Raw genomic sequence first — 24433 nt, forward strand, 5'->3', positions numbered from 1 at the left:
TTAAATGTTTTCTTTTCGTTTGGAAATTCCATGAACCATATGGCCCACCATCGGTTCATGCACAGCGTATCTTGCCCCATCGGCCGCAAGGGTCTGCTCGTTAGGGGCGAGTCATTTATTTACAAACAATTTGCACCGCTGATGATGGGTAATTAAAATTACCGGACTGCCTGTTTTGGGACGCGATACGGGAGAATAAAGAAAGGAATATTTTTCCACCCAAAAGCATTGGCCACCATGGTTGCAGACAATCCAACTTATTGGCATCGGGTGCTCTCTTTTAGTGGGGATGAAAATGAGCCGTAGTTAAATCTTTCATCGTTGGATGCTGGTTATAGACCGCGGAAAAATGAATAATAAACCACATGCTACTTCCCCGCGTAAGAACCGGGTGTGCTGTGCTACTCCCCGGTGCGTAAAGGTCTATTGTGGAGGCCAGTACACGCCGTATGTAAAACAATTCCACCCCATTGAGCTTATGATTTACGATGATTATTTTAAAGTCTAAATGTGCAAATAAACGTAACGCGATCTGGAATACACGCCCCATACAGATACGCAACGAGCCAAAATAGCATGTTGTAGCATAATGGCAGCATTTTTTTCTGCCAATTTCATCAGTTCAGTGGTCGGCCAGACCACGTTCCACTATATGTTCGGGAATGTTGTTTCATGTCTTTTAACCAGCATTCACTTTTCCTTGGCTGGCGGGGTAGATCGTGACCTCAAACCATCGTCAATTTTGGTTGAATTTTGCTACACAAGCGAACGAGTATGAGAGAAAGAGTGAGAGGTTTTCTCACCCATTTTCACTGATGGCTTCGGGGAAGTGGCGCACGTGTGGCGATGGTTTTGGGGCGTATTTATTTACAAAATTGTTCATAACGCGTGTAACGCTGGTGCGTTTCATTTTTAATCGTTTTTATTCGCTGAACATGCGCCAACTTTACTTCTTACCGGTTTTCCCATGAAGAGATACTTTGCGATGATTCTTGTCTACTTCTTACTTCAATTTGCGTATGTTTGTGTAGCATGACGTACAATGTTAAGATTTACTTTGATGCCTCTGGTGCCCGGCTATCACTGTCAGATCGAGAAACGGCTACTTAGGGGATCTTAATCAATGCAAACAGCGGGTAATTAGAGTGGAAGCGTCGGATGAAAACGGTTTTATTTTTGTTTGCTTAGCATTAGATTTTGAGAAATGATAAATATTATCAACGTTGAACGATCTTTGTTAATAAATTCAAGTATGTTTTGTTGGAGGCCGCACACCTGTCAGTTGATACGTTAAATGAACATTAGCTCATTTCTAACATCTGCAATCCCCTGTAGTAGAGTATGGGACAATTTTAGCTTCTAGTAAACTTTACCATACATTTTAAATAATCATAGCTTATGTGAACACGCAAGACTGAGTGTTTGATTAGTAATAATTGAAAATTATACCTTTGCAACTCCAACAATGATTGTAGCGCCATAGCAGAAGAAGTAGAATGGTCACATATTTGGCTAGACGGTGTAAGAAAATAATTTACATGCATACTTTAAGAACAGCATGTTTTCAATTCTTTGAATGAATTCGTTGGTATGAACACGTGGATCATGTTGACCGTTAACCTTGTCCTCAAAAGTAACTCGAAACCCTCCAACCAGTGGGAAAACAAAGGAACCCGGGCCCCACCTTATAACCCATCTGGAATCCATTTTTTGATTACGGTTTCATTACGGTTGAGTGAAACGTACCATTTCCAACTTCGGGGCTGGGCCTGGGAAACCGTCCCGTAAATAACAAATGACGAATACTTATGCTGGCGTACGCAACCGTCAGTCACCGATCGAAAGTGGTTCGCGTTGGTGACCTCTCCCACAAAACGGTAACAAAACCATTATTTTGGGGTCCAAAAGGCGGTGTGATTCTGGTGTAGCACGGTTAGCACGGGAGTAAGCGGGACAAGGCGTGCTCGTTTATTATTTATGAAATTGATTTCTATTTTTATCCACAACACCGTACTTCATCGAACCGTTCCGGTACGAAGCGTTATTTTTTTCATTCCTGCCACGGAGTCGGACTTGGAGTTTTTCCACAGCCTGGTTGGGTACCTGTGCGTTTCGGGTTCGTATTTTTATGCTGTCTGATCGACTGCAAGTTCCAGTGGTTAAGCATTCTGAGGTTGCAAAAAGGGAAACGAACAAGGTAAACTGCATTCCGGCAAAGTTGCTGTCCGTTGTCCGGAAAGGATGGGGAGAAAATATTTACCTTTGCCTTTTGCCTGTGTTTCCCGTGTGATTTCGAGAATAACTGCGGGAATGAATAGTGCGTGTGTGTTTATGAAAAACTAACTGAAAATAGTACTCAAGAAGCTCCTATTGTTAAGCAAAACAACATCGATAACCGTACGAAAAAGACCCATTTCAATTTATTTTACTAACAAGGAGTTTTTTTTTCGCTCTCAAATTTTGACAAAGTGAAAACTCGATTTGGGTCACGGTGCATATTTGTTCAGATGCCGTTTGCTGCTGTCATTAAAAAAAATCTGCCATTCAAACGATACGGCCCTGATGGTTTGAGTGCAATTTGTTTAGTCTTTCTCTAGGGATAGTTTATTTAAAATTGAAATTGTTTCAATGTGAAATAAACAGAAGCAAGGAAGTTCTTTGATTGTTTCACGATGCTTTCTTGCCACACGTTTGTGTCTAGTATCGGTACCACTTCGCAATCACAAAGAGAAATTGCTATTAAGAAATAAATTATGATTTTTTGTACGGCGAATTGCATACATTATGGCGATTGTATCAATGAACGTTAGGCATGTTAGTTGAATTCAGGAATACATTTGCTTAAATTAAAGGTAGAAAAACAAGCAATAAACTACGAGATTGTATTGTTGTGTCGTTCGGGAGTACAAGCATTTAAAATTCAAATGACGCAAGAGTTTATTTGTCAAAATTGCATCGTTTTGAAATCTTCCGCTGCGAATTCTTCGCTCTTCTGGAACAAATCATTGCGTGAGTAAGAGTCCTAGCAAGCTTAAAAAATTGTGAAATCTACCAGATACTGACGCGAAGAACCGTTTAACTGTTCCATCCCATCATGGCCGAGTCGTGTTTGCTGGACCGTAACCAATTTCAAGAAAGAGATTCTAGTATGCGCGCGAGTGTATGTATGCCATTACAATTCCACCAGGGATAATGCACCAAAAACCCGGAACAGCAGCATCAGAGCGTGCGTCATCAGTAAAGTGTGTACGCAATAAGGATCCGGCACTGTATGGGGAAAGAATATTGTGCCGTGCCTTCAATACTCCCAGCTCAAGAGTTTCCAGTTCAAGATCTGGGAGGTACACGCACACCAAGGGTTTCGTATTATACCGCTGCAGGGCTTGCAGCGCTTGCAATGGCATCCGTTCCGTGGTTTGACTTCCAGTTCTATCGCCCAAAGCCAAGTGCTCGTCCTGAGAATACTTTTTAATACTGCCGTGCTTCGTCAAACATTGTCAAGCGAAAAAGGGGTGGGAATGAAGCGAAATAGTTTCCCGTGGTTGATGATGGCGGATATCCTGAGGGTGCCTTAGAAAAAAAAATCCGAAACCCTAACTTTGCGCTGTGTACCGAGCGGAACTAGGAACATTTTTACGAGATTGTGGTCAATGTTGCATCAAAGGGGAGCGTTTATTGAAGGAATTTTGGATGGACACGCAAAAGGATAACGTTTGTAACATTGTCAGGACGTTGCAATTCTAGTTTGTGTGCACTTAAAACTGTTTAGAAGTTTTTCTCCGGAATGTGATGTGTGTGTGATTTCTCGGGAACTGTTTTCAAAAAGTTGCTTGTAATGTAAACAATATTGTATTGATAATACTAAAAGCTATTCCTGAACTTATCTAAGTGTTTAGCTACGAAAGTTCTCATTGATCGAAAGGCAATTGCTGTTCTTTCTTGCTGTTGTTCTTGTTGAAGATCTTAAGTACAATCGCTGTCCCTGGCATTATCCTATATAATAACAAAATATTCTCACTTGAGCACCGAGCACGAAGCATTCAGCACAAGTTATCGAGTGTACTATTTATTCTTGCCTTTTGTAGAGTAAGCGTAAGATCGGAACTTTTTCTTTACTTTGCAAACTTTCTTCCATGCTTAAAACCACTTCAACCTTGGCACCGGCGAAAGGGTTCAGTAGGGTCGAACTGTTGCTCGTTTAAGACTTTGCACACGGAAACGAAACATCCATAATTTATGTTCCGCTAGCATCTTCGACGAAAATAGCAACAACTTCCTCACGCCGCTATCCTCTCTACGTGTCGGGAAAGGAACATTAGAAATGCTTCCGTGTCCGGGCACTGCTGGAGTGCATGACCTGAGCTTCTGAGCTTTACCACCATTTTCTTTTGGTGGATTTGCGAAGGTGTAGCTGTCCTTCGCATTAGGCATGCTTGAGCTAGTCTGGTGGCTTTCCAGCGTTTGTTCTGCAATATCCCTCTCGTTTTGTCCTCACGACAGCTGTTAAGTTGTCGCTTTTAAACATTCATTGTACCCAATATCCCCGGGCACTGGCCAGATGTATCGAGCTGGGTCTCTTATGCCAGGGAACGAACGACGACAGATTGGTTGATGCATTTTTAATGGCTTGTCTGGGAAGTGTGGAATTTGGTCGTGTACAGCTAGCTTTCGACTACACCAGTAGCAGGACGGGCACTTGTTTGATTAAACCGATCTAAAATATGGATCAGATTCCGAGTACAATGCTCTTCTGCATAATCGTCCTGTTTTATGTTTTATTCTGTTCTGCAAAATTTCCAAAACAATCAATAAATCTAGCCTTTACAAACTACCCACGCTGACCTTGACCAGGAACCTTCATTCATCTTCTTCCGTTATGGCACGATCGATTCAAATCGTTACGGCACTCACGCACATGCCCACATCCCAAGTGACCGACTGGTCCGCCGGCGCTAATGAGCGGGAAACCACATTCATAATTAATTTTCCGCGTCGATTCATAGCGCGCGTGCATGCACGAAAGCACATCCATTTTAAATGATTCTTTTATTTTTTAAAAGAACAAGAGAAACAAGCCAGACAAGACCGGAGCGAAGACATGTGTGCAGATCTTTTTTTTAAGCCGCGTTGCCGAATGGTCATCAATTCAGCGTCGGAATGGTTCACAGAAGTTTGATTTATGTTTTCCAATATGGCTTCCTGGCTCGCTGGTAGAAGTTTTCGCGCGTTCCTCCAGACACGTGCCACATTAGCGTGTTGGTAGCTGGCACTGCACGGCAGTGTTCGTGTTGGATGTTTTAACAGGCTAGTGTGTTCTTTTTTGTCTGTTGTTTGTTTCGCTATTCACGGGCGGGCACGTGGGACATCAGGAAGTTTTGTTTATTCTAACCGGCGCATCATAATGTGCTCATTTTATCGCAACTGGCAATGAGGCGAACAACAAAAAAACGAATCATGGCTGTAAGGGGATTAGTGTTGTTGCAATCGTACGAATCAGTATATTATGAGTGGTATAAATAAAGTTGGTGGTGTAAGTCGTGCCGCATAAATGCTGTTAAGGGAGCAACTTTTATTGAACTTTATGATAATAATTTTGTTTTTATTATTGCTTAGCATTTGCAGTAAATGAGTGCCCGATCTATTCCGTCAATGGTTGTAGAGCCAATTTAGAAGATTTTTTTTTTATTTATCTCATTGCATTGCATTGTTGAAGATCAAATTTTATTGTATTTTTATTCCAAATTGAACCAATGTTTACGATACCCATAAAGTTGCCGAATGTAAAAGGATAATAGTACTCTCCATCCATTTCAAACTTACAAAATGTCCAACAGGTCCTCCCATCCGGCTTCAAAATGTGAGATGCCACCAAAAAAACAAGCTCTTGGTTATTTATTTATTCATCGTAGTTTGCGTTTTTGGACCGTCCGTACCGTAGAATGTCATCCAGCCGCAACATGACACGGCCAGGGCTAGAGTCCGCGTGACATGTGCGTGATTTTGTGTGGGGTGATATTAAATGGAATAAAATGAAGCAAGTCGCAAGCACCGCCAGGACAATTTTGTTTCCATATTAAACAGATTGGTGACTGGTGTTTTGTGTGAGTCTCTCGTTTGTTTTTTTTTTTTTTTTGTTGTTACTCTACTGAAATAGCAATTTATTTTCCTGTAGTGTAGCGTGATAGATAGCGCCCGAACAACGGGCCCGAGATGGAAAATTTACATACCACCACAAAATGTGTAGGTCATTTAGTTTATTGGTGATTTGAGCGTATTTTGCTAGCATTTTTATGTCCCGGTACCAATGTGTAATCTGACAGCTCGTTGCATTGTTTCATGTAGTCCTTCGGCTTCGGCTAGAGAGAAGCTGACGTAATGTAGCAGATTGTGATCCTGTGTGCTTTTTTGTGTCGTTTTACGGAGAGAACCGAATAAAAAAGAGGAGAGTAAACGGAGAGTAAAGAGGCGAGAAAAAACGGCGACCACGACGTACATATCGCATAAATTTGCCGGGAAAACATCCGATCCCGAGCGATTCGTTTTATGTATGTTCTGCTTGCCCGATGTAGTACGGTTGCACTATAAAATGTTTGCTTGAAAAATACGCATAAAATCGAGGCTCGCCATAACTGGTGGCAAAGGGCCTTGAAGAAGGGTTTGGCAAGGCACATTTCGGAATATTTTATTCCCGTGTTGCCATTTCGTACCGGGAGGGAACTATTGTAGCTCATCTCAACCGTTTGAAAAGTGGTTCACATTCGTCGTCGTCGTTGCAGTTATTGAGGTTTGTATTATTTTTCACTTCCGTTTAAGGTCAGCTTTATTTGTGTGAGTTGGACTAGCTGCAGTGCACGATTAGTGAGCAAGGAGCATGACAAACATTGTCCACGGTCAATGTCAGCAGACCCTCCAATACATGCCAGCACAAACTGAGACCGGGTCCTGACTAGCTCAAAAGACACTACCATTAAACATTGTGCAGGCTACTGTTATCGCACAGTGCTTCTCTTTCCTCTTGCTCTAACATTACGCTCCCGTTGCAGATATGTAACGTTGCTTTATGAATGAGCGCGATAACTTTGTTTACAGCGCTTCACCGTCGACTAGCGCTTAACACACCGCACACAATGTCCAAGAACGAATGCGAAAGACCCCTGCTCAAAGCAAATAGTCGTAATCCTTGAATTACCTTCCATTGCCGTTGCCGGGGACCATTCGCAGACAATTTCATTTCCCATGCAGCTGTGAAGCCGAAAGGAAGGATCTTTTTGCGCCCCTTTTCTCTAGTGACTAAAGGCCGAAGGGTCAAAACCTACGAAAAACCATCAAAGGTGTGCAATAAACGTTTGTTTTCTCTTTACGCGAGCGCTTCCTTTCTATGCGCTTTGTGACCTTCCGCTAACCGTTCTCTGTTCCCCTTTTTCCATCTACACCGAGCTTTATGAAGGTTGTGCGAAATTGTATGGATTACATTTGCATTCCGTTATCTAGAACAGTCGGTTGGCGCGTTCAGGATGGGAGCAATGGGCCGATAGGGATGCTGTTTTAAGTTCGCGCGTGATCCATCATTCTAGCGCATAGAGATGCCGGAACCTTGCCGCATTCAGTTCTAATAAAACCAGAACCTCTAAGTTCTTCGAAGCTTGAAATGATAGACAAAGATTACCGGTCTGGCGTACAACCAGAACCTCATCGTAAGCGTGGAAATGAAACTACAATGATGATGTCCTTGTGTTGGATTGAGGCTAACGGGGAACATAATTTCCGGACAGGGAAGGATACAAAAAAGGAATGTTTCGAGGAGTGGGATATTCCACTGGCGCCTTCCTTTACGGAACATTCGTCCTCGGAGCAGCTAATCCGCTTTTGACAGCTTACGGAGGGTTTCACTTGCTCACCCATTCTAAGGAGTATGATTATTTTATTCCTACAACTTTTCTCACTATAACGCGCAGCTCGATTGTGTTGGTCGTAAGCTGCTGCAAAATATACAACTGACGAATGCGTGCATTGTATGTTTCATTTCTTTGTGCAGGTCGTTACGGGAATATACAACGCAAAGGATAGAAAGCAACAACAAATTACTACAGACGAACAGATTTACTAGGTTGTAATAATTAATTTTTCAGTCAGATATGTTGTTTTATAGAACACTTTTTCTTAATATCTATGCCTTTAATAGGGAAACGTTATAAGCGGGGAGTTGTTTGGTGAAGAAAAAAAAACATTAATTGGATGCCATATCTTCGAAATCATGAAATTGCAATTCGTTTATTAACCATTAAACTCCATTCGTGTCCTTAGAGTTGGAAACTATTGTACTCTTGAACAGTGTCAATCGGTTTGTTTATAGATGCAGGTGACCTCATAACTCTTCACCGAATCTTTCAATAAAAGCTTTGATTACGATTAAATAAAATGGAATTCCACTTTCAATGTCTAAATAGGTGTTCGACAATCTCCAATTTTCGCACAGCTTTGGGAAACTTGCTCTGCTACCACGCTCGTATAAACATAAAATTTTACATCCACAAAGTGTGGTGAGCTTTCTCGGGTGTCGGTGTGTGCATGTCTAAACCTTGGTATTACTGCGCTTGACGTTGACCATGTAATGGTTTACAAACTTTTCTAGCTGAACATAACTTTCACAAATTCATGGCTCTATGTTCAGCTTCATCCTGCTGTGCGTCCAGCCACTATGCGCTTGTGTGGTAACCCCGGACGAGACGGATAAGTGAATTGAATGAAGTTTTGCTAATCCAGAACGCAAATAAAATGATCCAAAATTGAAGTGAACGGTGAAGATATGTGGGTGTGATAAGCGTGTTAATCCTTGCCGAACGTTGAATAGAAGGTACACAGTTAATATGCGCAGCGGGTGGCTGTTTTAGAATAGCGTAAGTTATGTAAATCCATTAGATATTTGTTTCTCTTTTATCACATTGAACTTTGGTAGAAACTGAAAGGATATGGCCGTTTAACAAACTCAGGATCATGTACGAATAAACCTGTAGGTTAATACTTTAACTAAATTAAGCAAAACGAGAGCAATACACAGGGAAAATCGTTCACGAATCGGACAATGATTGAGTGTTTATTCAACAGAGACAAATAATTTAGCTTTTGAATGCAACTCTCTAAACCATCTACATACAACGATATGGTGTGTAAGCGCAAGTTGATATTTTTCATCCTTTCCTCGATACGTGTTCATTGCTTCAGTGCAACGCACGCAATCATTGCATAAATTAGCAAAAGCCCCAGGTTTACTACGTCATTACGATGAAGAGTCGATACGAACCGAAGAGATGTCTTTTGTCATTAGTAATAAATAAATTATAAGCGCTTATATCCTGCTACGAGTTGTTCAACAGTAGGTATGAAGCTTTTTGATGTCTATGAATGGTGCATTCGCAGGTGCAAAATGTGTTTATTGATTTGAATATAGTAATTTTCGAGCTTAGTGAATGCTTTTCGAACTCAATGGTAAGGCTTTGTATTCAACTTTGTTTCCAGTCTGTACGTATCCTCAGACCTCAGTACGTAATCAGAACTATTATGAATCGAGCTTCTTGTAGTGGGTTATCAAGGACGGAAATTCTGTTTAGCGCTGAACTTAGTCACTGTTTAGATCTTTTTGGCAATTAATCTCCGGAAGTAAAACTTTCCGTTTTTTGTGCATCTTTTGCCAGTGAACCTATAACAATTTACACATTGATAAAAAAAAGCCTCCGCATAGCATGCAGGCTCAATGGATATTCAACAGATATTCTCACAGAATCTTCAGTGAGATCTAATCAACCGTTGCGTTCGGTAGTGAAATCAATCAATCAGATTTCAATTTATGCTCCCATTGGTCATTCTTTTGAGACCCTTCGACTTCTGCCTTGTGCTTTTCCGCTGAAGGATAGTTTATATGGGATGGCGCAAAATACATACACACACATACACAAACACACTGAAGCTCCCTCTGGTCCCGTTTTAAGGTGCAATCTGTCCATTTCCTTACCTTGTTGTCTGCCACAAGACATACCCGCCCGTACGAAAATGTGTTCATTACGGATGCAAATATTATTCCATGATGGGTTCCGTGCAACGGTTGAGTAACGTTCAATCGAAACCGTACACAATGAGGTTGCGTTTAGGAACTGAAAGAAGGTCTGGTATTATGGATGGAGCTGTACGAGTGGGCGTGGTGCTAAGGGTCGATTTTACTGCTTATCTTACCGTCGGCAGCGATAGTCCATTTCCGATCAATTGCTGCTAGTGGTCAGTGCTAGTCGTCGGTCAGCCGCTCGTCCCCCACGATGGATGCTGAAAGAGAAGCCTGTGAAATGGGTACGGCAGATGATCAAATTCAAATAGATTCAAATTAAAAGCAAACACAGGAAACTCATTAAAGAACTAGCTGTCTGTTTCCCGGTGGAAGATTGTTATGGGTTGTGCGAGAATTTAATGGAACGTTTTTCAACTCAAATGTAACAAATGGCACAAACTATGAATCCGTTTGTTAGACTTATATTCAATAATAGTAATGGTGGAGTGGACGAATACAGATGCATGATTTTTTTTATGAAGGAAACATTCGATATTAAAGTGGGTGCATTTCGAAAACGATTGCCTATAATCCAATACAGGTAATTAGTTTGTTCATTTTCAAAAGTATGTTCAGTTTCTATCACCTATCGTAGGTTCCTTTACAATTCCAATCAGCTAATTAATGTATTGTATCGGTAAACATAGCGGTTGGAGCGGTTTAAGTTAAGAACAAATATACCAAACCAAATAAAACTGTTTTTTTATCACTTAAGTTATGCGATGCATATTTAACGAACATAAATAATGAAGAAACATGATAAAATTATACTAAAACTTTGAACTTTTTGGACTTTTTCTCGTTTCTTTTGTGATTGCTTACGGCATGTTTATCCTTGGAAATAATAAAAATAGCGTATAATGTATATGAATTCGTATTGATGCAATTATTTTTAATTATCAAACGGGAAATAGTTTAATAATAATGTGAAAATTGTACTTTATTGGCTTAGGAAATCGATAAAAAATTGTCAGGAACATGAATAAGATCGCAGGATCATATCGTTTAACTCAGTTACCAGAAGTTCCATTGTAATAGAAATTTCCATTGGTTTATTTTTTTTCTGTTAGAGTCCTTTTTGTATAGCACTCATTACTAATCCGTGATTCACATATGCATAAAAGCGCCTTCACTCGGAAATGTACGTACTATTAAATGATGTGGAAATTTCAATAGAAATGTAACTTGTCATGCTATGAACAACTATCAACAAGCGTTCCACGTTGCTCGATGATCTCGTCTCGGTGAAAGCTCAATATGAAAGTTTTTTTTATCCCCTACGGCTTTTGTCCGGAGATAGGATGATTTGAAGGCAGGCGCACTTTAGCGCTCACAGTGGGGAGCTTTAGAATTTAATTAAACTGTATTTTTTCCTGGCTTTACAACGTTTTCAGCTGGTATTGTACATGGATTGCTTCCGAAATAAATGTGCGAAGTTTGTTTCATTACTTTTCTTTACCAGTCAACGTCCACTTTTCACTTACTATCGTCATAGATTCACGCCTGAAAGCCCCAGCGGGAATGAACCATGAAATACTATTTTGCATTTTTGGACAACGATACTTTGACACGGCCGTGTGCCGTGGTATTTATGTGCACGCGGTTGTGTTAATATTTCCTACCTTTGTCCCGAGATCATCATCGTTAGCGGGTGAGAAAACGAAACAACGCGAACCATACGCATACGACGAAGTTTGTCGGAAAAATCATAATAAATTCATCACGTCAGCTTCCGCGAGTTGCGTGCAGCTCCGTGTGTTGGCGTGATATGATACACGCCAGCAGAAGGTTGCAATTGCTTTGTTTCGTTTATTCTTTCCATCGCCTGGTGAGTGTATCAAGGCTGGTTGTGAAATGGTAAAAAGTACTGTTAATTGATTTACTTAACTTTTCTCCACCGTAGGTGTTTGTTTTGCCTTTGTTTATCGTTCTACTTTGTCATTCGATCGTATAAAAGCTTTCATGCTGTATGATTTTTTTCACATGCAGAAACCCCAGGTTGCACAGCACCATCCATACAGCGGGAATGGGATGCGTTATTGGATGAAATGAAAATGTTTCAGTAGCATGCCAACCTTCCGGCATAATTTAACAAAACATTCATACAATTACCTTACAAATCATTGAGAAAGGAAACTTCTTTTCCATAGCAGCTTCACCCCTTTTGTGAGGCCATCTAATTACAATAAAATTTAGTGTTCAAATACTACATGGAGTAATCAAACAACGTTCCATTAAGATATCACGACACTCGTGCACTTAGATTTGTGCTTTATCTTTCACCTTACTTAACCTCTTCCCAAGAAAAAACCCGACATATTTTGGTTCCCATCTTTCGTCGAGATTCCTTCAATCGAATGGTGCCATCGGTCCTGAATCGATCATCTCAAAATCCTTTTCGCAGGAAGAAATCCATTCTTGGACCCGCACGTAATGAAGCAGGCCGCAAACAAAACGACCCAAAAAGGGAAATGTAATCAACGCAGAAAGGAAGAAAAAGTAATCCTCTCCCACTACTTCTCCACCCAATATGTCGACAAAATACCATGTGGTCGATTCTTGGAACGATCGCTTGATTTCCTTCCATTAGCATAATCAAATCGAATGAGCTAATGAACCGTCCCCGAAGCGTCGAAGGATTGTATTCCCGGGGATGGTTTGGGAAACTATTTGTACGCGGACACGTGACACGTGTACCGGAACGCGTCTGTTGCTTGAGTAACTAGGTTCGACAAGAATAAACAACACCCTTGTTGACATTATCTAAATCGAGTTGCTCATTTCCGATTTCCAAGTGTCCAGGTGAATATGCGTGGGTTTCGTGATTTGGCTTTATGACGAATCGGATGAATGATACTTGAAAACGGTGAATTCGTTTCTATGTATTATCGGCACGGTACATCGTCTCTCTAAAAGGTGTATTTTAATTATTCAAATCGATCAATGTACATTTATTTTTGGAAAGCAAAAGGCGTCATAATGAAAAAATAAAATAACTAACAAAATATACTTAATTATAGTTCTGTTTGCCAACCAAGCAATTGTAAAACTTGAATTTTTTCCCATTTTCCTCACACGTTTTTTGTCTGTCAACCCTCTTCGTTCCTTTTCAGTGCTGTAGTGGAAATTTATTAATATGAGTAAATGTACGATTGTTTCGATCTGGGAATTGCCACAGATGAATAATAAACCACAAACGTGTGCATTTCTGCATCCCGCATTAGGTTGCTCATATTTCGCTATACGGAAAATTCGATTCGACCACTTGCGATGCGACCGTCAAACGGTTCGATTGTTCGATGTCAACAAGCATTTTTCGGTGGAAATTCAATTAGTATAATCCACCCGACAAGTATTGCTCTTTCCCATTGCATGAATGCACAGCCCGTGCCACTACGTGACCTCATTCGGAGTTACCTGCACTGGGGGAGGGTTAGCTTTTTTCTTTTACTCGTCGAGTAAGTGCAAACGTATGCCAGTTTCCGGGTAAGCTTAACGATTCATCGAAACATTCGTCACGGTTGGCTGGTTTCAGTGATGGAAAACGTTTTGCGAACGTTTATGCAGTGGATGGAAATTAATTCCACCTGAGGTGGTCCAGTTCTAACTGTTTCGCCCAAAACAATGTTTGCTCGTGGGAACCAGTTTTTTCTGCGTGAATGCACACGGATGTGCATGTAGTGGTGTGTGATGGATTCATTTCGTTTTGGAAAAATAAATATATTAACAACGAAACCTAGTTATTCTGTTAACACGTTGTTTACGAATTGGAAACTTTGTTTTTGAATATGAAGAAATGATTTCGTATCGACCATGCAATGTATCCTTTTATGGAATAAGGAAAGACAAAACTCAACCGATTGTTTTTATGTTTATGTATGTTTTTAATGTTACGAAACTACGGCGACGATTCGAGCCAATAGGCAATATCTGCGAGTTCAAGCTTCGGTATTTATTACATAATTTAATCATTACTTAACTTTATTATCTAATTAGTTTCAATTATTGTTTGTTTTTGTTTACAACTTTTATCATCCACTGCAACATTCGTCAACAATTAATAATGGTTTGTTTGTATGTTTTCATTTCTTTTTCTTAACAGCTTCCATCGGCGTCATCCGGCATGTGCCAGTGCGAACGAACCCAGCTTGCTCCAGTTCCAATGATCGTTTCAGCTAATCCCATCTACCATCCGTAACACCGCTGAGCTGATGGCGACCCGCGTGTTTTATGTTCACCCCATCATTGCAAGACGATTACACGCTCCAGTGGGTCGAACAATACGGGTGCAACTGTGGACGCCATTATGAATCCGTGTGACAGCTGGAGCCATGATCGATCGAACGGTGGAACATTTCACCGTCCCGTAACAGACAATCGGTTTCGCCGAAAGGCACCGAAAATGACATCATAGTGTGCGTGTAGTTGTATGTGTATGCTTTTGGATGGAGAGATAGTGGAAGGCAAAGTCAACATGATGGGGCATGGATTACTGAGATTAAGAAACGTGAAGGCAAGTGTTGGAACGTGCAGTTGAAATGTCGGGTACAGTGTGTTTGTTACAAAATTGGTTCAGGTGCAAAGTGTCCGTATGATAAAAGCTACCAGTGCGTGTTAAACGCGGGAGGACCATCAGTGTCCAACCCGTCATTAAAAGAGTGCTACAGAGAAGTGTACATGTGCTCACGATTAGTGTACAGTAAAAATTAGTTGTAATTCCTTGTCTGTAAACTAGCAGCGCGTGCAACCGCACCCGCGTGTATGTAGGTACGATAGTGGAGTAACGTTTGACAAACTATGGCCCTGACGGACGGTAGACGCCCGACCAAAGAAACACACGCCTGGACCGCATGGCCATGGGCCACCGCACGGGAAGCGTCCCGGGTGACACCGAACGCTGCCAGCAGTTCCACCGCTATCGTTTCCAGCACGACGACCACCATTACCTCCTACACCGCACAACCGTCAACGATTTCCTCCCCAGCGGCCTTCCATTCCACGAGCACCAGTTCCCGCGCCCCGCTCAGTAGTACAGTTCCCCCGGGCGTCCGATCGCAAACACGATTGACGACCGTGGTCGATCAGCTGTCATCACTTGTGTCGTCCACAGTGACCGGCGATGGCGATGATGATGGGACGGATGGGGACTTTTCATCGTCGTACGGTACCGGCCACAGCTTACCGGCCGAAGAGACCATCCATGAGGCCGGAAGCGTGCGTAATCTCACACAAACCCTCTTCTCCAACTATACCACGGTTGCCACGGAGTTCGGTGGTGACATATCCAATGGTTCCTCGTACTCGCCGTCACCGTCTTCTTCGTTGGTGGAAGACCGGGGATCCACCATACCGGGCCTATCGCTGTCCCTGCCCGATCTGCTCGAGGAGGACGAGCTGATGGCGCTGTGGAACTGTACCAACTGTTTTTTGCTCAATTACGGTGCGGCCAGCGGTGTCAATGGTTCGGCCAAATACTACGGTAATGGTACGGTCGATCCGCGGGATGTGCTACTGCTGCCGAAGGACGACGATGATACATTCGCCAGCGAGACGACAATCTATCTAATACGTGTGATCGCGACCGCCATCGTGCTGGGAATAGTCATCCTAGCGACCGTTATCGGTAAGCAGTGTTCCAAATCCTACAGATTGTAATGATCAGAGCTATTCGTAAGGAAATTTAAAGAAATTATGGAAATGAAAACAAATGGATTTTTCACGAATAATTATCATTAGTCAAGAATTTACAGTCTTTTATATGATTGTAAAAGCAGCAAAAAGAAGTGATTTTATAATCAAAGACCACAAAAGCAGAGAAGAACCTCCACGTTGATATCGTGCCATAATTTGTATTCTGTACATCGCAAGGTAGAATATTTACATGTCTCTGTTGACAAGAAAATCTTATTTACAAAACCTACTTCCTGGCGAAGTGGCTCAAAATCCAATCATAATATTGAATGCGCATCGGTAAACATTGCCGATACCGTAATACTTTTCGGGATGGATTCTTACGTTCTCTGTTGATGTTAAAAATTCTGAATCTCTTTATTCTTCAAAAAGCAGTATCAGACGCATGATAGGCAAACCAGCTAGGTATTACTTTTGTTCAGCAGATGACACTGTACGGCTGTCCATATCTTCCGTAGGAAGCGGAGACAAATTTCTATCGCTCTGCTTACCCTTCGACATTCCCAGTGCTCCCAGTCGTTCGCTGAAAGCGGAAGTCAAGGGCACTGGCTTTGATGGACGAATTACATTTCACTGCTCATAGCACTTCTTTCGGCTCGCGCTATGTCTTCATCGCTTGTGACAGATGGAGGAAGTGGTATCAGAGAGCAAACAGAGAACAGACGGAGAACAACCTTAAACTGCTCTTTTCTGTCGGTTTGAACAAGTAATACACGAATAACATCTGGAGTAGGGAATGGCAAAGATGCAAAAAATATGCTACAAGAGGATGATGTTTTTCGCGTGCTCAATGACAACATTGGTTCCATTTTGTCTTTAGAACCGAAGGAAAATTCATATCCTGGACCTTGAAGAGCACCAGCAGTGCTTCGGGGTGGGGGGGGGGAGAAGAGAAAATATTCTTCCCAATTCACGTTTCGAAAGACCATCTTGATCAGCGTCAATGTCATTGCCGTTACGAGTGAATATCACGGACCGTCGACATCAACAGACATCCTGTGTCGAGAGGTGGCACTGTCAAGTGCGGACAATATGTGAGGGATTTTGATATTTTTTTCACAAATAAAGGCACGACACGATAACTCGGTACGGTGATGGTTCGATTCTTCGACGGGTTAAAGGGAGAACGTGTATATAGAATACGGAATTAATGGAAAGGGAAAGCACTGCCTCCACTATAGGCTGTGAACGGTTAACAGCTAGGACACTTGATAACTGAAACGTGACTTTCTGATTTTTTCATTCACTGGAGGTAATGTGAGTTAACACGCTATTGACAAAAACATATACACCTTGTCCAAGTTGAATCTACTGTTGATGACATATATACTGTTATGACAAGTCACTCCAATAACATGAGCTACTGACCCAAGTCAAGCGCTCATCGCATCTAAATGTGTGAGAGTTATGTGCTGTAAGTGCACCAACTAATATAAGTTACTGGTTCTAGCTCATATTTCCCAAATCGGCACATCCAACATTCTAATGCTACACACAGTTGGTTCTATTTCGCATGTTATCATTGAAGGCGATGAGATACCTGGATCTTTCATCTCGCAAAGTCACATAGCTTTTCCACGTTCTTATGTGTTCGCTCAGCTCACGTTTATGTGCTTTTCTGCATGGCACTATTTTTGCTAATACATTAAAAATTACAGCGGCAAAACTCTTCTCATACTGCAGGTAGCGCAAATGCAATTTAAAATTCAATTTTAGGCTCGATTTATTGTAATGACAAGGCAAACCACAAAAAACACACCCTCAACTGCGAGAACTCTTCGATGCGACAGAAATTCTCATTTGTAACCCAAAATTTTCTTACCAGGGAAGAATCTTCTTCCACAAGCACGGCAGAATGCGCACGGTTTGGGGGCAATAAGCTTTCTCGTTATCATCTTTAAAATCAAATCAAAATATTCGCTTCCAGTACATCTTTTTTATGTGTGTTCACATTTTCCAACCGTTGGCAGTAACGCAAAAACGCTTCGTAGTGGGACACCATGGTTGGCAAAAGCTCTGGGGGAAATCGTTCGTTTCTGTGAGTGCGCCAAGAAACGTGTACTGTGTAGATGGGTTCCACAAGAAGATGAGACTGATCGTGGCTCTTATCATGATTGTTATTTCATGACGAACGAGCTTCACCCGTGCACCGAGAAGTAACGTTCTGCATGTCTAATAACCATGCCAAAGGGGGTTGAAGTGTTCTTTGCCATTCGGGCTGTTGGGAATAATTTGCGTAAATTTACAATTTTTTTATGTGATACCTTCAACGACCATGACGTGCGAAGTTGTACCGCTTGACATTTGCCTTTAGTTTGACATTCAATATAGTACGATAGAGCACAGGTGAACTAGTTAACGTGGCGTGATTGTATGATTTGCCAGAAAGGAATGATACTGTAACTTGCACAAACAGTTATCTTGAGGCTTTGCGTGATGAGATGGACGGTCAGAGATATTACTAGGCGGGAAAATAAGCTTACTTCAGATGCCCCCCGGCAAGCTTTCCAGACCGTCAAATAACCAAAACTGGGGAGAAGTTTGCCTAAACCCATCAAGGTTGCCATCACACACATTGTCGATGCTGGAAAACAACGATCGCCTAAGTTCTCCAGGGATTGACTAATGTTTCGTACCGGTAACGTGCATGTTATGCCATATAGGTGAAGGAAATTCCTGTAAACGAGTCAAAACTTTACTGATACCCCTCATGAATTACACAAAAGTGGGCAATCTCTGGGGCGTTTCGGTTCCTGGAGAAGAATACCAAAGATATTCGTTAAGGTGTTTCATGTCAAGGTGCTATTGGTGAGCACGGATATTAAAGGAAGTGTTTAGTATGTACGATTTTTTACCGTTTAATGTTAATGGGGCAAAGTAGTAATGCTTATTCCAGACTACCTTAAGCGTAGTTTTGGGAACACACCAAAGACCTTTGTATTTATAAAGAATTGTGGTACATCTATTCAACAGAATATCTAGAAGTTTATCTTTTCTGCATAATCAGCAGTTTAGCTGTTGTTCGATATCGACTCATGTATAACCTTACGGATGTTTAACTTTCTGGGTTTTTTTTTTGCACAAAAAATTAGCAGATTTCCCTACCACATTTTCACTTGTATGCTACAAAAGCAACGTCTGGCTTTATTAGTAACCACTTTGACTTGCGAATGTATGCTAACTCTCCTTACGCGTCGCCTAATAAAACGTGGCTAAAATCATTACAAGCTTCCTTCTTTTTCAATCGTATCCGGTCCCCCGTCCCCGGAACTGAACCAAAAACCTCAATTATGCTGCGAAAATTAAATTACTTTCCACTTCGCAGCACTTTGTGCCGAGTTGCGTGTGCGGTTGATTGGTTCCGTTGTTCGGAAGTGGCCAAAACATACACACGCACTTCTACATGGAGCTGGGCTCGCGCTTGGTGTTATGGTTAAATTTTGAAGGCACCTCCATACCGCATAGTACTGATTTATTCCGCTAGTGCTTGGGAGGATGGGCGGTTTTCAAGAAACTTGCTGTATCGTCCTATTTTGTGCGGTACGGGTTTTGTTAGGAAACGTACTGGCTGTGTAATCTACTGGCTCCAGAAGGGAGTTAAAGCACAAGTTTCCGGTGATACAACAACCTGGAGGTTTGGAGTAAGTTTGCCGAAGGTACACCACAGCATCCGTCTCCAAGTAGGCGACCGACACGGGTTAGCTAAAACGCTTCCTGGGCGTTGCTATCCCCGAGAAGATGGTTGAACAATATCGGGTCGTACCAATCTTTACCCTCATGACGCAGGACGAGCGGTCGATAGATCGTAGTTTGCCACGGAACTGACACAATTAGCTCGGGCTGCGGGCATAAAATGGAGAGTGTTCCACACCACTGGAGCCGGTTCGGGTCCATAACCTGTGCCATCTAAATCTCGAACGTTCGTAGTAATAGGAAGCAGTGTGCGAACGATGGAGAAGCTTTCGAAATTGACGATTTATGATGTTTCATGGCAAGATTTAATACAGCCGTACCGTAACCTTCGGTACGGGGATCTGGTGCCATTTCGCGTGCTTCAAAGACATTCCCATCGCCCATCGTCCATCGAGAGTTTTTGCTATCCCGGTTCAGGAGCACCCGTTTTGGGGTTTCTATATCGATTCACACACAAACACACGCACAGCAAAAAGAAGAAAACCATGGAACGCAACTCAACTTACACCGCCTTGTGGACGTGTAGGCCACTAACCCAGAATATGTCAGAAGTTATTGATAAATGGCGTAATGGGGCGTCATTTTCGCGCCCCAGCGCTCATTCCAGTGGTACGAAGTTTTGGCCTGTTTTGGGTGGGAAAGCATTAGGAAATGAAGCGTAAAGCTTTTTTCTACAGCAACTTAGAGTAAGAAGAAAACAAAACATTAAGCCTCGCAATAGCAACACCTCCCGTTTCAGCTGAAGAATGCACGAGTAGGAACGCGAGCCTAATTGAGAGAGGGTATTGAGCATGGTGAAAAGTTTCAACAAGTTTTTTTATTGTGTGCATAATTTGATGCAGTATAATGAATAAATGCGATGAGTTAGTACAGAAAAAAACTCTTCAAGAAAAGGATTCAAAAAGTTAAGCTGTAGAAGGAAATTGTTAGGTTTTTTCCTAAACCCTAGACCTAACCAAAACCAAAGAAGGAGTATAAAAAAGTGGAAAAATTATTTATATAAAACTTTCAAAAAGTTATAGTAAAAAGGAAAGGTTGAATTAAATTGCTGAGAAGAAGATGATCAATCACGTAAAGCAAGAGAATATCAATTTATTTCTCTGTTTACTTTAAGTTTCATTTTCAAAGAAATTAGTTTTCTGTGTGTTTTTAACAAAGATTGGCTTAAAATTTAATGCTATCTTTTACAATAAGAGACCGATCAATTTTTGGATTGTGTTAATACTTTTTTAATCACCCAATGTACCAAAAATCCTAGCCAAAAATATCTTTGACATTCTTGGTCCGATTTGGTCAACCCACATAAAAAATGTCATAAATAATCGTATGCCATTGTACAAATGTATAAAAATTATTTATTGCGCGTGGCGCTCGTGCAAGAAATCGAAAAAGGGAGCAGCAGAGATTTGGGCCGTCCCCGATTCGACCCATAATAATATGTTGGTTATATTATTCTTCTACGCAAGCGTTTCCATCGGTTTCGGTTGGCTTGAACTTTTGCAAAGCATTATTTATAACGCGTGAAAATTAAATTACATCTCTACAGAAATCGTTCCCGAAACGTATTACGAAACGAACCCATACAACGGTTTGGAACAGGTTGAAAAGCCGTGGATCAAAAGCCGTGACGAGCAAGTGAATCGTTAGTTTCTTATGTGAGTTCAACGCACTCCAACCAGCTTAGCAATGGAAAAATTCAATTTAAACTGAATGAATCCCCTCCTTGTAAATTAAATACCATTGCATCAACTTTAATTCGTTCCTAGAAAAAGAAGTCCTGCAAACGTGCGATCCTGCCGTACGCCACATTGCCATAGCACAGTTCAAATGGAAAGAATTCGTCCGGAAATCATTGTCGGGGTTTGAAAATTGTAACAGCACAGCACAGTTACATATTATCCCTCGGAGCGTCCGGTTTTGTTCACTGACTGCAACCGTTAACGAGCAGCTTACCGGGAATCGTTGGGATATGGTGAAATGCTCGTTTTTGCTTCATTTCTGCTGCTTTCTTCATTATGTTCAGCTGTTTCCGGTTGAATTCCAGTTCATGGACCGTAAATCAATTAAGCGGAAGTGCAGCGGTCATTGTGAGAATCAATGTGAATAATTTGATTCCAACGCTTTCAGCCAGAATTTGAAACATTCAACCCGGCACATGCACAAAAATGCATACTGGTAGTTTTAGTCGTTTGTTGGAATTTTATCTAGGGACGGTTTTTTTGGCAGACTTTAGATCGAATTTTCCATTTTCCTGGGACTACCCTTTAAAGTTGTATTTTTTGATGAAAATTTTGACAAATACGGCGTACTGCTCAACTAATGAAATTTGTGATAAGTAGTTACGTACGACATTGGCCAGATTTAAACACATTGGCCACTAAAACATTAAAAATCGAAATTTGAACATCATTTGCATTATATTTGGATGTTGATGTAATATAGAAGCTTGTTTAGACTGATACTGATGAAGTCTTGCCACTATTCATGGTGGTTGACGTAAATGTCACACCATATTGCCCTTTATGGTGTGCATTCTTCAAAAGCTACGTGTTTAATTGTGGTATTGGAAAATGAATGGAAAACTGTTTGACAGATTACACCTCCCCGAGCCCAACACACAATCCTTTGCTAGTTGGATCTAGAACCTTACGTTCTGGAACATGAACAGGGTCAACAAGCCATTGATTGGCTTTATTGGTCCTGTAGACATACAACACATAAAGCGAAAGGAAGTCGTGCGTGTCACAACAAACCGTCCACGCCTCCTGCATGGCCTGCTGTCAGTGCAGTTACTGTATGAAGTATCACAGTTGACAGGTGGAAAATTGAGTTCGGGATGGTGCACTGAATATGCAACAAAAAAAGCACACCGGGTTTAATAGTAAAACACCCTAGGTAGACTTAAAGCTCAGCGCAAGCCATGGTTAGTATATAGAATTGTGCTTAATAAAGGGTATCGATTTCTGAACAACAACAAAAATTCTCATACACCGTGCAAAATTTATCTCAATAATTTTCCTCTACCTTTTGTAAAAATGTTGTGCTACAAGGTGATTAGGGTGAACTGTTTTTATAGTGTTGCGATGCAATTGTGGTTGTTGTACAAATAATAAGTTCAACTTCTACACTGTATAGCATCCCTCTTTTTGCTCAACAGCGGACCAACATCATCAGCGGGTCGATTGAACTACCTTCCATTACCGCAATAACTGTGTGTGCTATGGAGCGTCGTGTTTATAGAGATTGATTACTAGACCCGAACGGGAAATGCAATCATGTTGGAGTAAAAACAACACCAGCAACAAAAACAACTTCTCGGTGTTATGCGTTGATCCTTGGCTCGGGCTCGTACACTGAGGGAGGCAGGATTTGATGGATAATAAATAAATAAAATACCCTCATCCGTAAAGCTCGGATGCGGGACACACCGTTGGGACCCGAGCCGAGACTGACGAGGTGATGGACAGGATTGATTACAAGGTTATGGACACATTCAAGGCCCATGTTCGTGCCGGGATGCAAACCCGTAGTTTGATTCTGTCAGTCGCACTTACGGTAAAGTTAAATATAATTCAAGGTACAGGTAACAGGTGTCACATTCGAGCCGCACTGTTCCAAAGAGCATGTGCGTTACCAACACGGGACGTTGCTACAGTGCCGTGACGGGTTGTTGGTTCAGCGGACTATATCCTTCCTTTGTGTTGCTACATACACACGCAGCGAAAAGGGTTCTGGGTTGCAATGATGCTCCTATACACATTCGTCTTCATCATCATTAACCGGGGCGGACGAAAAGTGGCCATGGATGCGTTACTTTACACCCGGCATAGGTCTAACCGGTGGATCGATTCTCCTGGTAGAGTTCCCTCATCCGTGGGCTGAAATTGTGGCGAAAATTACGCAGCGTTTCAAAACCTACCAAGCTGTCCAACGATAACGGACTTCATCAAACTGACTGTCACCTGAAGGATAATAAATTACACGCTACCGCTTTCGGGCCCATGGTGTGCTGCTGCTCGATAAATCTTATTTTTGTGTTTTTATCATCCGCAATCGTTCACTTTTGTTTCTGTTCTGTAAAAGCTCTAAAGCAGCCGAAATTTCGGGATAAATCGTGTTTCCGTGCAGATAACGGGCTTACGGATGGAAATTGCCGGACCCAAAGTTCCAATGATAGGCAATTAGTGCGAAAAAGGGATTAACACAGTTCGGGCGTACTTTGTCAGTTGGTTTTAGAGCAACTGAATGTGTAAACATTGATGATTGATTTCAGAGGGGTCCACCGGTAGATAGATTGGCCCTGATCTTTCGCCCATTTCATGACGGGTGGGTGCATGAGCGAGATAATTGAGATTGGTTGCAGGTTTGTACATAGTTACGTTTTGGTTCAGGTACGCTTATTACAGCGGGAAAAAGATTAATGACGGTAATGAAAAGAGTGTTAACGTATTTTCCATCCCAAACTAATCACAATAGGAGTTCATTGAAAGAACATACGGAACCAGGTTTGTATCCATATACTTATGTTTATAATATTTATGACGATACAAATAATGTAAATTAAGACGTTCGACAATTTTGTATAATTTTGACGGATCACAATTTGGCCCGTTTCAATTCAGCATCAATTCGTCATTGCAAATGTTTCAACTCTATGCATATCAAGTGGTTCAACGATCGAACGAACAATTAACACGACTAAAAATGTTGGGCTAAATACACAACTTTCAGCACAACAAGACTCTAAGAGAATTTTTAGTCAACCGCGACACAGGTATTCGAAAAAATCTGAATCACGTGTATAACCATTATCGTTTAAAGGTTTGCTTGGTAAATGGTGCGTCAGTGAGCGGTACCAAACAATACGATTCCGGTTACTAGGTGCGTCTCCATTAGCCACATTTATGGATCGGTTTTCATCATCACATACCCCCGATATAAGCGCTCTAATTT

At 41.6% G+C, this 24433-nt stretch overlaps 1 protein-coding gene across 1 annotated transcript in view; it reads left to right on the forward strand.

Moving 5' to 3' along the window:
* Window positions 1-14893: 14893 nt before the first annotated feature.
* LOC128709581 (5-hydroxytryptamine receptor-like) overlaps window positions 14894-24433 on the forward strand; it is a 33228-nt gene continuing 23688 nt past the window's right edge. The window contains exon 1 of the mRNA XM_053804586.1: window positions 14894-15719. Within this exon, the coding sequence (XP_053660561.1) occupies window positions 14894-15719 (826 nt within the window). The remainder of the gene's footprint in view (window positions 15720-24433) is intronic.

Source organism: Anopheles marshallii, chromosome 2, assembly GCF_943734725.1.
Source record: "Anopheles marshallii chromosome 2, idAnoMarsDA_429_01, whole genome shotgun sequence".
NCBI lineage: Eukaryota > Metazoa > Arthropoda > Insecta > Diptera > Culicidae > Anopheles > Anopheles marshallii.